The sequence below is a fragment of the Ciconia boyciana genome, chromosome 19, assembly GCF_034638445.1.
Source record: "Ciconia boyciana chromosome 19, ASM3463844v1, whole genome shotgun sequence".
Classification (NCBI taxonomy): Eukaryota; Metazoa; Chordata; class Aves; order Ciconiiformes; family Ciconiidae; genus Ciconia; species Ciconia boyciana.
In genome coordinates, this window is record NC_132952.1 from 6,357,750 (window position 1) to 6,371,228 (window position 13,479).

The 13,479-nt window shown below is 47.2% G+C and overlaps 1 protein-coding gene across 1 annotated transcript in view; it reads right to left on the bottom strand.

Moving 5' to 3' along the window:
- Nucleotides 1-2,256: 2,256 nt before the first annotated feature.
- The window catches only part of ACAP3 (ArfGAP with coiled-coil, ankyrin repeat and PH domains 3), a 108,952-nt gene continuing 97,729 nt past the window's right edge, over nucleotides 2,257-13,479 (bottom strand). Inside the window, exon 26 of the mRNA XM_072883607.1 lies at nucleotides 2,257-3,643. Within this exon, the coding sequence (XP_072739708.1) occupies nucleotides 3,537-3,643 (107 nt within the window). The 3' untranslated portion in view covers nucleotides 2,257-3,536. The remainder of the gene's footprint in view (nucleotides 3,644-13,479) is intronic.

A 13,479-nucleotide genomic window follows, 5' to 3' on the forward strand; every position in this document is an offset into this window, starting at 1 on the left:
TACAGACTATGACTGGGGGTTTAGTTTGACTTTGTTTTGCCTTCAACCGGTATTTGGGTTTGTTACTGCCTAGTTTTTACTTCTAAGTGTTGGCCCTGGAAAAGTCTTTTTCAAAATGTCCAGACCTCACTTGCAGAAGCCTAAATGCATAGGGCCAAATCATGAGAAGAGTTTTGGTTCCAGACGCAGAGCGGGGATCCTCATAGCCTTCAGTTTGCTGCTGACATCGTTGGAAGCCAAGCACCAAGATACTCTTGAAAGTCTCACTTTTTTGCTTGAGAACCTTTTAACAGCCTGGACATCCTCCCTGCAGCACTTCTCACTGGATTCCTAGGCCTACCCCTGCCCCTCTTCTGGTCTTTTTCATTCACAAGGAGAATCTACGGAGATGTAGACAAAACCCAAATTAACTGTGCTGTAATACGCCAGCCAAGTTACAATGAACAGGAACATGTGGGCTGCGTTGCAGTGGGTGGTTCAGCCTTTTCTCTGGGTCTTCTGCACTGGGACATACAGCTGCTTTGCTGACTGGCAAGAGTGATTTTACGCAATACTGTAGTCCGAGTGACCCTGTTGAGAAAGGATACCATGAAGAAAAAAAGCACTAAGGACAAGAAAGAGAGAAAAGGAATTAGACTTCTAAGCAGAACATCTGGGCATGCCCTGGGAATGCAAAACTCAAGTGGATGCCATGCAGTCATCACTGAAAGATTACGACGCCTGAGGTATACACACATCTATACGTGTGCATACACATGCACTTTGCTCTCAGAAGAAAGCCCCCCTCCGAACTCCCAGACTTGCACTGTGGGAAGTCTGAAGGCAATTGATGAAATAATCTTTATACTGGCCCCAATGCACAAAAAAAAATCACTACAGAATTCTGCATCATGTAATATAATTTCCAGGAGGAGCCAATTTTGGGACAGAGGAGTGCGGGACCAAGGATCGAGTGGCAATGTCTTGTCTCATGGTCAGATTTGGAACAAGAGGCATGTGGCAATACAGGACAGGGATCTGTTAGCAGGGGTGTGTGCTTCGGTTTATACATGTGTAGACCCAGAAGAGCAAGAGGTGGTGCAAGCCAGGAGGGAGATGCCTTGGCAGCATGGTATGCGAGTGGGCAGGGGATGTCTATGGGTAGTATGGAGACATAAGACTGGAAGAGCAAAAGGTGGGGGGGTCCCTATGGGAGAAGGACATGGGGAAAATTTGCTTCACACCTGCTTTTGCCACCTTTAGTAGAATAACATAATGGTTTCTAAGCTAGTGGAAGCATAAGTAATAGGTGTCCAATTTGAAGGTAGATTAGAGCAATCTTCTCTGAGGGTGTGGACTAATTTTCAGCTTAGTAGCTACCTCTTTATTACAGAATATTCCCGTAGCCTGCTGTAGTTGAGAAATCAGCCATACAAACTCTCCATTAGGGTCATACCTTAGTGCTTGTGATATCATCACTGAAATATCTGTCCTATTTGGAGCTCCTGATGTCTGAGCTGTGCATTTCCAGCGTGGAGCAAAAATTGAGGCACAAATGGGAGTCACTGTTATACTCGGAATCACACAGCAATGCCCCAGAAAGGTATAAACCCAGAGTCCCAGCTCTCTACTCTAGCTGCCAGGCTAAGGTTCTTCCCCAGTGGAAAGCTTCTGTGATAGCTGTCATAGAAATTAAAGCTGAGCAGCAGGAAACGCAGCAGGTTGTTTCAAGTCCCTTTCCCGCTGCAAGCTGCATGGCAAGCTCTTCTGCAGATGGGACCAGAAGGCTGCTACCTGTCCAAGGAGCAGCTGCTCTGCTGCAAGCCCATCATCCTGACGCGCTGCCCAGCCAAGGACAGGGCAGCCCAGCCCGTTCACTGAGTGCACGTCCCACCGTGCAGCTCCACGCTCGCCTAGCAGCATCTCTCCTTGGGTCCCTGTGCCTGTGCCGGCTTGTGAAAGCTGCCTTCTGTTGTCTGGTTAGGGAGATGTTTGGAGGCTTGTCTCTTAGGAGAAACATCTTGTCAGAAGGGCTGAGATGTCTGTTAAGCTGCCACATTGCTAGTGTTTCATTAATAGCATTAATGAAATTAGAGTGTGTCTTAATCAGATAAAACAGGAGGGCTACCAAGAGAGTTGGAATCTTGTGTCTCTTTGCAGAAAAGTTCGTTTAGCTTCCTCTCTTCAAGCCATAAACCTGTGCCAGATAAATTTCATATTTTAAGCCTTCTCATGCTAAAGTGCTTCGCTGGCTTGTAAAGATCTAGAATCAGAAAGAATGAGGAAATGTGTGTGAATTTAAAAAAAAATCCTGTCTTTATTCTCAGTTCATAGATACTGTTTGCACGTGAGATTTTTTCACTCCCACCTTTTCAAAAAAATACATTTCTTCTGCCATAAGATATATTACATTTCAGCATGTCATAGTTTATATATATCATTCTGACAATGCACTTTATTACGTCATGGTGCCTATACCTGTATAGTCCACACATAACCTTTTATTCTTTTTGGTAACTATGACGTACAATAATAAAAATGACAAAAATAATACTGAAAGCCGTGCCTTACAGAAGAGTACAACTCTCCTAACAGTGAGATGCACAACTAGCAGGAGACAGAGAGCCCCTGAGGGAAAGAGCTAGGTTCTGTTTTCAGTATTGCTTGTAAAGTCTCCACGGAATCGGTCTTCTATTGCCTGGCCCATGCTAAACCAAATGTCTCAAAGCACCCCGTGGTAGAGGTGTCTCAGGAGGTGAGTTACCCAGCAAAATGACGTGTTTTGCCAAAGGTTTTGCAGTGGACTGGCTGGGACTGGGACCGCTATGGCTTAGTGGTAGTCTGCTGCGGTGTCCTGGGTGGCCTTTCTCCTTTGAGAGGACGGGAGGTCTGCGTGCGGAGGGCCTTGTGCCACAGGGAGCTGCCTTCTGTTGCCATCGTGGGAAGCTGGTGCTACGGCAGAGCACGGCAGGTGACGGGACTGTCCACGAGCCGAGCAGCCTGGCTCCAGTGACGCTGCCACAAAGCAGCACAGCTAAAAGTCTGCGACGTTCGCTTTTCCTCAGTTTTAGGAGCACTTCAGACTTGGTTTCCTCCTGGCATACTCAATGGTCAGGACCACGTACCTGTACTTCATTTTAGGGGCGGGCACTGTTGCAGTATCATAAATGCTACTGTTTGCTTACACCCAGACAGGGGAGATTTTCCCAGAAAGAGCAATGTAGAAAGGGCGTTGAGAGCCAAAAGATCAGCTTAACTCACTTTAAACTGCATTCAGGTACTGCAAGGCCTGGGACCTAAACCTACAGTCTGAAGGCATACCTATTCTGGAGTTACCCCTGTCATCGTCCTGGTCAGGGCACAAAAGCAGACACCAGGGAAAATACAGGTTCCTAGCAGGAGCATGTCTGAACAGAGAACGTCTTTCTTCAGCAGCTGAGCTCAGCTTGCCTGTTACAGCTGCTCAGACGCTTCTGCCGTTCCGCGCTCATGGAGCTCAGGCAGCCCAGAGCTGGACCTTCCAGCAGAAGGTCTCGGCAGAGGAGGGAGGGAGGGGGCTATCTGCAGGAGTGGCTGAAATGTAGGCTCCTCCTTTTGAGTTTCTCAGGGTTGTTCGAAGCCATGTGAGAGAACTCCCGGAAGATGTCCAGGTAGGTAGCATCTCCTGCAAAAATACACAGGAAGAGGCATTAGTCCCCATATTTTTGCTTTGCCTTGCTTTGATACTTCCCACCCATGGAGATCATGGTGCATCAGGCCATTTTCACTTGGAACTCACGACTTTCATCTGGATGTAAGAGACAGCTCTACACGTGATACAAAGACAGAGCCCAGCTCTTTAGCCTTGCCCTGCCTCAGAGGGTTCTGTTTTGGCTTTCCATTCTTTGTTAAGAAGAACAGGATTATTCACGAGCTTGTGTATGTAAACATGCTCTCAGGACTCTTGCTTCACAATCTGATTTGGGATAATTCCTCCCTTTTAATATTATTGGTACTTTTTTCCAAAGCCCAAGAGACAATAGAGAGGTTTTTAAGACTTGAAGGAGAGAGCTATTCTGGAAGCTGAGCGCTCTGAAAGGCAAAGGTCTTTTGTTGTGCCGCTTGTGCAACAGCAGAGCTTCGTGCAGTCGGGGCCACAGGGCTTGGTATTAGTTTGCTGGAGACAGTGTTCAGCCAGGAACAGAGATCAGGTAATTTACTGGTGGTCTGGCTTCTCTTCTGGCAGCCAGACTTTTCAGAGCTCGTTGGGGCAGATGCGACAGAAGTCCGCCTGTACCGGAACAAAACAACCACCTGATGAAGGGCACTATCAGATAATAACAATTCTCCAGGACAGCTGACTCAAAGCCCTCTTCAAACCACAAGTGGAGGCAAAGAGTTCAGGTGTCCCAGCAGTGGTTCTATGATGGAATCTCCCTTGATGCAGGAACGGTTTCAGATTTATGCTGCAATTCTAGAGATAATTAGGCACCCACATCCCATTAATGATATCTCTGCTTGTACGTTTGCTGCTTGATGTTCTAGGGCAATTTCTGACACGGACTGGGCTACTGAACTCATTTTTACCTGGTGATGAACCCATGTAGCCACAGGGGAAAAGATAAGGGAAAGATCCCAGGTATTCACCTACATAGGTGCAGCTACCTTTAGTCCTTCATACAGAGCTCCTGTGCCCTTTGTTTGACAGACGACATGTCCTGGAGAGACTCTGAGAGGGTGGATCCACAGCTGCTATGAGCTGCATAGCTCTAAGGCATGTCATCTGTCAATATTGGTGCAGAGCTGAGGGAAAAGAAAAGCTAATACAAAAACTTGGTTCCACAAGGCCAGGTCGATAGCAGGATCCAGTGTAACTTCAGATTGCCTCACAAACTCAGCTGGAGAGAATGGTCCGAGTGCGAGTGTGTCCAGCCGGCTGAGAGTGGACAGAGAAGGCTTGCAGCTTCCCCTCGCTCGCCTGGCAGCGCTCCCTGCCCTGGAGGCATCCCCAGGAAGCATTCCTCCAGCTGCTCCTTTGCTGCGAGCTCGCAGGACAGGTCCCTCTGTGAGCGTGGTGTCCCCTTCCACCCCAGCTCCTGGGTGAGCTCAGTGGGATGTGAGAATTGTCTCTTTTCAGTATATGAAGGGTGTCCAGCCCAAAAGGTCTTGAGGATAACAGTCTTCAGCATTTTCCACGTGCAGGTGGCAAAGGCTGCTAACATGAGCCTTATCGTCAGGCAGGTTTTAATCAGGATCTGTTGATTTTCAGGCAGAGCGATGCTCAGGAAATGTATGGGTTTGTACCTGCCACAAAACCGACTCGACCTACCTGTTAGCTTCGGCTTATAGTCACTTGAGCCCCTCCTTAGCTGGTGGGACTCAGCCTGTTTCCACTGCCCCCGCCAGTGCTGTCCTGTGCGTACAAATAGATCCTAACGTTACAGTGCCTTCTGCCTCGCGGCCTGTTAGACCCCCATCCCCTCCACCAGCGACAGACCCTCCGTGACCCACGCTGCCTTTCATTCTCTGCGTGCATTGCCCCAGCTTCCTAGCATTTCCACCTGCTCCCCTGCCACCTATTCCTCCCCACCTTCCCTAAATAAAATGTACTCCTTTTCTGGGAGAAGAAAAAAACCCCCACACTTATACACTCTGTAGAAAACAGGTAGCTTTTCTACGAGGACAATAAAGAGTCATCTCTCCAGGGTTTATTCAGAAGGAGCCTGCTGTTGAATTGTGCGGCATACCTGGCAGCAACAGGTAAGTAAGCGCTGAACTGTCTGAGTTCTGGTGTAGAGACCCGGTAACAGCTGCTGCTTCTCCTCTTCGATCCCGACTTAGTTTTGACACCAGTGGGGTGGTGTCAAAATGGCACTCTTAGGTAGTGGGACAGAGAATTGCTATCACCTCCTGCCAGTAGCCTGACCATGTCGCTAAAATCATTCCTATATCCTTGTTCAGTGAGATCACTAATCCTCCCGCATACTGGTAAAACATTTGTTCTGGCAACACCGAGATATAACTCCAATTATAAGAATCCTACTGTTGTAGTAAAGTCTTAGTCCCAGATTTTTTAAGGTGTTTAAGCATTTAATCCTTGTTAACTAAAGAAAGAGACAGTCTTTTGGAGAGCTGGGTTTCTGTAATCGCATTTCAGTCTTCAGTGTATCCACCCTTGCGAGGCTGGGTGAGACCATAGTCTCCATTTTAGACAGGAATAGAAAGGCAGTAAAACAAAGGGGTGGCAGTGGGAGTCAGTAACAGGGTGGGGAGCGAGCCACGTGTCTCCCAAGCTCAGTGCTTATAAATTTACTGTAAGACCATGCAGCTCTCCTTCCATAAATGCCTTAAATGACTGTAACGCTCCCGATTTCAAGGTATCCTTCTTATTTCACTCCTTCACTGAGTTCACGAACCTACCCGGATTCATTAATCGGGATCTGTTTGTCCCTCCAGGGGAAAACAGAGGTTATTCCACAATTTTGTTTTTCTGCATTTGTTTTCCATGCTAAGTATGATAGAAATCATGAGGCCAGGCCAGTCTGTCTTTTCTTCTTCTTCTTTTATTTTTCTGCCACAGACACACAGTATGAGAGAAACCAACGGGGGAAGGATTGCACTGTGATATGTGGGAAAGGGTGGTCCATGTGCAGAAGATTGATATTTGCATCTAGTGCAAGGTCTCCTTTTACAGGATAGCCATCAGCAGAGCTCGTAACATATCAAGCATTAACTGATTCAGGTACTCTGAAGAAACATGAATGGGTGGGTTGGGGGGGGTGATCTGAGCCTGTCACCTTTACCCCAGCCTTCTTCCAAAGCACCCTGAAATCACATTATCACAAGACAGTGTCACAGAAACCCAAACAAAAATGCAGAGTATTTATGTGGCATTCCAATCTATTCACTGCCATAAAATTCAAGCTGTGGGTTGCAGAGGAGAAGGAAAACAGGTTAAAAGGGGATGGGTTTCTAGATCCAGTTAATGCAGGCAACAAGGCAAGAAACCCTACATAAATAAATCAAGCCAAAGAAGGAGGAGGGAAGGAGTTTATCTAGATTTTTATTAACAGTGTTTCAAGAGACAATAGAAGAGAAGGGAGGGGGAAAAAAAGGCAGACACCACAGCAACAGTTTTAAAATTGTACAAAGATAATAACATACAGAATATCTGGTTCCATAGTTACAGTCAGTACAGGCTGTGTAGGGAAAGGGGGAATTAAAAAACGTGTTACAAAGTTGTACTGAAAGCAGGCAAGTGAAGGAGGTTAATAGGTTATAGCGTATTTACAGCAAGTGTCAGCCCCTGGTACAGCAGCCCAGCCATTCAGCGCGTAACAGAGCCGTATTAATCAACCACACTTAGCAGCTTTGACTTGGCTAAAGCACTTCTTTCTCTCTGTGCTGTTTAGATAGGAAGGTACGGGAGCCGTAGCCAGCAAGAGGCTGGCTGGGCTTTCTCATCTCAAAGGCTTTCACTCCAGGCTGCCAGCCTATGTAACCCTACAGTCAGAAAGGTTTGCTCTATTTCTGCGATTCAGCAGCCACAGGTCGCACGTAGAGGGCTCCCAGGATGGGGGATCCACACTAACGTTCGCGTGCTGTTGGAGGGACGTGATGGATGGAAGTCAACTGAGACAGGTCTACAGATCCACGGACAGCCTGAAGGCAACCACCTGGCCGCTCCCAATACGGCACCTACTGGGGCACAAGGACGTACAAACTACACGTGCTTCTTCACGGCCCTGGCCGTGAGGGCGGTGCTGAGTGCCGAGATGTCTTTGTGGAGCAACTTCAGCTAGCCTCTCTAGCCATCTCAACTGCTGCACTAGAAACACACATGGTCCTCCTCGTGCCTTGGAAACGATCCTGGCGACTACCCCCACCTCTATCCCTCGCTCCCTCCCCATAACTATTCAGCTGCCCTGTCTTCCCACTAACACAGTGCTGGGTATACAGCTCCGAAGGGACGTACCCCAGCCCAAATTCCCTACGAGGCTGAGGAACCAGCAGGCAGACTGACGTGAATCACGTTCCTATGGAAACAGCACTCTATATTTTGGAATCTCAAAAAAATCTTGTTTCTTCCGAACTCTCACTCTCCCTTCTCCTGCTCAGTCCCTTCTTCCCCACACCCCCTTCTCCATGTAACAGCACCACACGCTCTCACACACACGCACACCCACACAGACGCTTGTCATCAGCTAACCACTGGTTTAATATCACATTTAATCCGTTCATCCTGTTTTGTCTTTGGTTGAAAGCAATAATGCTCGGGCAGTGAGGAGAGAGAAGTGGGTTCAGGGACAGTCGAGTAGCACAGGAACAACACAGTAGCTCGGCAGGAGACAAGAGCTGTGTTGTGGCCACTGGACAGTAAGTTAATCAGTGCATTTCTTTAGGAGGTTCTGTTCTTCTCTTGCATAAAAATGGCCATTTTTGCCGGTCTGAGGTGTTACTGATCTATTTTATGCTGATCACAGTCTCGGCTTGCCAAATCTTTTTCTTTAAAGACATAAATTCTTCCAGTTCCATGTTTTTCCTCTAGACTGCTCCAAGAGATTTCACATTGCAGAGACCATCTCAGAGACAACAATATTAAAATAACCTGAGGCTTCCCTGGATGACATGTGGAGAGGGAACGCTGAGGGTATCATTTCAACTTGCCAGCAACCTGAAGTCATCCCATTTGGAGTCAGAGACATGTGGCAGACCCCAAAGATTCAAACCTAGACTAGCTGTCCAGGCACTTGGTTACAGGGTTTGGGTCGAGTCAAACAAAAGCTAGGAGAGGTATATAAATATTCACCTCGATCTCAACAACTCAAAAGATGACAATCGGCATGGCTGAGGCAATGGTTTGGGTCCATTTGTGTTTTGACAATGCCTGGCATGTTGCTTTCTAGACAAAGGCAAATCTCCTCATGTTAACTGTGGTTGCAACCAAGTTACTGTCATATAGATAACATATGCACTCTTTGAAAAGAAAGGAAGAATGAAAAGAGAGTAGTTTGGGCATTGGATATTTCAAACAAGATTGTACAACACAAATACGGCTGTATTTGGAGAAGGAAAAAAAGAAAGCGTTCATATCCAGTCTTCCCTGTAGCCTGGTTGGCCATTTACTTTGCTCAAAACAAACTTGCTGTACACCTTCCCCACTCTCGCCTCCAAACTTCTAAGCACACACGTGCGCACACACATGCACCCCGATCAAAAAAATCAAATAAACACAGAAAACATCGAGAAGTGCCTCCTTAGCATTTTTTTTTCCTGGAGAACCTTTTTGTTTTCGAAACCACAGGATGTACTAAAGTGTTTGATTATATTTCAAACCAGAGGCATTTAATGCCTCATGATCTGTATAATGAAAATAGAAGAGAAAAGGTGTGGGGGCAAGAAAGGAAGATTGTGGGGGGAAAAAAAGGCAGGTTTTGAAAAATATTCCCTAACAATGCTACAAAAAAATCCTGACATTAAATACAGACAAACTGTATTGAATAAAAATTGCACTAGTCCTCTGGGCACATCAATAATAAATTAAATACTTAACAATTTCACTGATTAAAAAAAGACAGCACAAAATCCATAACAAAAGAACATAAAACCCCCCAATACTGTATGTAGGAAAAGTGCACAAAGTTGCTTTATACATTGAATCTAAATAAAGTACCAATACATGTTAAATAGATAAATTGTCTTGCAAGACACTGCTTTTTGCATCAGTATTTACATATGCTTCAACTTCATGTACTTCAGCAGTAAGTCTGAGCCTCAATGGACCTAACTGTACACGATTTTGTATCGTTCTCATGAGCCACTAACGCTGACTGTGAAATAAAACGACCCAAAGTGGAAGCCACGTCTCCAGTTCTCATTGGCTTACAGAAAGGATCAGTCATATTTCTAACTTCTCATAAAAAGCTGGAAAACCAGTTGGGGTGTTTTAAGTTGCTGTACATGTAAAAAACATTGCTAGACAATGATCATGCTGAAATTCATTAACGGAGTAGGACCATGGCAGTGGCAAAACATCTGTTTCACTTTCAAGATCTTTGAAGTACCCTGAAAGGTGCCAGCTTTTATTCAGTGTGGCCTTTTTCTAGGAAAGGGCACAACTCGAGGGGACGTCAGCACTGACAAATGTCTGAATTGATGCAGATCAGTATAAAATGGGGTAGGATTATCAAAGAGAATTCATTACAGAGAATCTCTCGGTTCCTAACCCAGGAAGCAGGGCGAGTCCTTGGCTGGGTATCGGCTCCTGCGCTGAGCACGCTGAGTGCTGGTCTGGATGCCGCAGGGTGATCTGCATGCTCTAACCATGGGCACAGCACAGCCCTGCTGAAGGCAGACCCACGCTTCGGGGCTTTGCTGCATTGCCAGCAGGCTCAGCACCACACCTCGCTTCACTGGACAACACCATCCAACACCATCTGAGCTCCGCACAGAGCAGTGAGGTCTGCAGGGCTTTTCACACAGATGATTTGCAAGACTACGGATTTGCTCCTGACCCCATGGAGACTGATAGTAACGCTACCACCAGCTGCAGAGTAAGACGGCTCAACTGACAAGGAAGGGGTGTCAAATGGGGTAGCAACACACAAGTGAAGGCACCACCACCCTGCTCAGTGGGGAAGCCCATTTAAATTTAGGGTGACTTTTGCCGAAAGAAGACAAAGTTCAATGCAAAGGACTGAAAGCTGAAGCTCCATGGGAATGTGAAGTGGTAACCTTCTGTAATCCTGCACGAGAAACGCTGAGCGGGCAGTGATGCTGGCTACACCTTCACATGGGTATCAGGAAGACAGGTATTGAACCCAGGGCATATTGAACGCGAACTGAAGGAGACCATGTAGCAGCACTGCAGCAACAGCTATGCACAGCGCACCTCTGCCTACATTTGGTATCGCTTACACGGGTGTATGCCTGGAGCCAGCCCTCTTCATTCAGTGATATGACTCCAGAGTCACATGTGGGAGCTACAATCAGAACGCAGTCCCTACTCACAAAGAAATTGTCCTCTGAACTACGGATTTATACATCCTAGCATTCCTCTGAAACTGCATTGCAGCAATGACAGCATTTTATGCCACACTGCTGCATCCCACATGCAGTCCTGAACCACTCCTGAGGGTGCCACAGCTGAACAGAATATGAATACAGACCAAGTGATCTGCCCTCTGCCAACTGGTAAGGGCACATCCTACAGCTTCTACTCAGAGAAGAGTTCAGAGGGAGCGCTGCCTGGCCAAAGACTACAGGGTAGTTCCAGACCAGGCATTGAACAGCTAAGAAGGGAGAATGCAAGTTTGCCTGGTGCACTCCCCCTCCAACCCGTCAGCACGCTGTGACTCGGCAGGTTGACGCAAGCCAGGAGTTACATAGCCCAGGTTCAGCAGCAGCATGCTGCATGCAGAGCGCTGGCCTCCTGGGACAGAAAGAGTGGGGAGATGGAGAAAACGCCCCTGAAAGGCATTGCCAATGATAAAAAGGCTGATGGGACCAAGCTCATTAATTTTTATTTTCCAAGATTGGAAGGGATGTTTATTATTTAGGGAAGCACGAAAGGCCCTGGGGCCAGATTTTGCACTGCCATTGATCTGCAGCAGTTTCAGCACAGTCACTAGGACCATTTCAGATCCACAACAGACAATTGGGACTGAGATCAGAACTCAGCACTTGGTCCTGTGCATCCCGAAGCTCCAAAGGGAACAGGAATGGGAAAGCTACAAGACAAAGATGGACTTCGATACCCAGATTGCAGAGACAGAAAACTGTGGTCTGGCTGCAGCAAAGGATGGGACAGCACTTTCCTAAGGAAGCAGGGACTCTCCCTCAAACTGAGAGGACACCCTACTAGAGTCTAAGTGGAGTTTCTTTATTGTTCCACTTTTAGATGTGTGGGTGGACACTGAGTGCTGTTGGTTCAGTCTCTGAGGGCAGTATCTTGAGTGAAGAGCTGGATCACTATTGCTTCAGTATCTGAGGACACAATTACGTCAATAGAAACAAACCTGCAAAGGTTTAATCCGCTAAGGGCTGCAGCATGACAGCACCAGTATACAAAAAAAAGAAGTCAGACATGTATTGGATGAAAAATAATATGATTGTGTATCACTGCTGATGTAATGCAGGAGGATGGGGAACTCTGCCTGGTATTCTTGCATTCCTTGCGAGATCTTGACCCCCTCAAGATCCCAGCACTATCTGTAAGGCACTATGGCCCAACCCCAGAGCCAGCAGCCTAGGTGCCCAGGCAGGCTAAATACCAGTTGTGGACAGCCACCCGCGAGTCCTGAACAATTCTGGTGTCAACTGTAGTTGAGGGCATTCTGAAGAGGCTCTTACAGGAGCACATCTCAGCTTGGCATCCAAATTCCCAGCCAGAGGAGAATCTGCCAGTGGCATGGGTGCTCTATAAGCCCTCCTGAGACAGGATTACATGGCTGCAGCATCTCTGCAGAGCTACTGTAGCATGATCCCTGTAACACAGTCCATACACATAGCAACAAAGTGCTCTAAGTAGAAACACATTCCCCCACTCCAGCAAAGAATAATACAAGAAAAAGGAAAGAAACAAAAAGAAGAAGATTCTGCCGGTCATTGGAATTGGGGAACTCAAAAGCCCCTGGGCCAGCTGCTGAGATGCCCTACTCACATGCTTCAGCAGGCAGGGGGAGAGCACAGAGGGATACACATGCAAGTAGAAGTCTCCTTCACAGAGATGCTAAGTCAGAAATCTGAAGTGACCAGGAAACAAACTGAACCGAAGTCAAATTGCATCGTGCAGCCAGCCATTTAGGCAGTGGGAGTTGGACGTGGCTTTTCTTCCCTGACACAAAGCCCATCGCCAGCGACAAGCTTCTCCCAGCCTCAAAAAATTAGCACTGCTGCTTCCATAACACTGTGCAGATTGCATCTTGGCCCAGGAAGCAGGCGAGCTATGGCTTTGACCAGCTAACCACCAAGGGCAAAAAAAGGGGAGCGTGGCCAGTATAGTCCTGAGAGCAATTAAGGTGAGTAGCCATCGCTCTCAATCCTACCCCTCCTGTTGTGCCTTCTGGAGCAAAACATCCCTGCCCCACAAAACAGCCTGTTCCTGACTTAGAGGTCATCTCTTAGTTTTCTAAACTGGCCCCAGCAGCTCCCAGACGCTGCAGCAGCCCCTCGAGAGCAGGCTGCTGGTCACGCTGCCAGGAGGAAGGGCTCCACATCAGAATCCCTTCCAAACAAACTGTTCAGACGAGAACTCAGTGCATGGTAACTACACTGAAGCAGGGACAGGTTTGTCTGATCGTATTGTTGGCGGGCTTCTCCTGGTGATAGAGGGTTTCCTTTTCTTCTCTTTTTTTTTTTTTTTTTAATGCTAAACTCATCTCCCATACTTTTCACACACTCAAGTCCACATGCCATGGTCTGTGGTTATGCCCTAGGAGTCTCCTACACAAAATCAACCATCCAGTAGTCAAACATGAGAACCTAACGCTAACAGGAAAGACCCCTTCTCCTTCCTGTGTG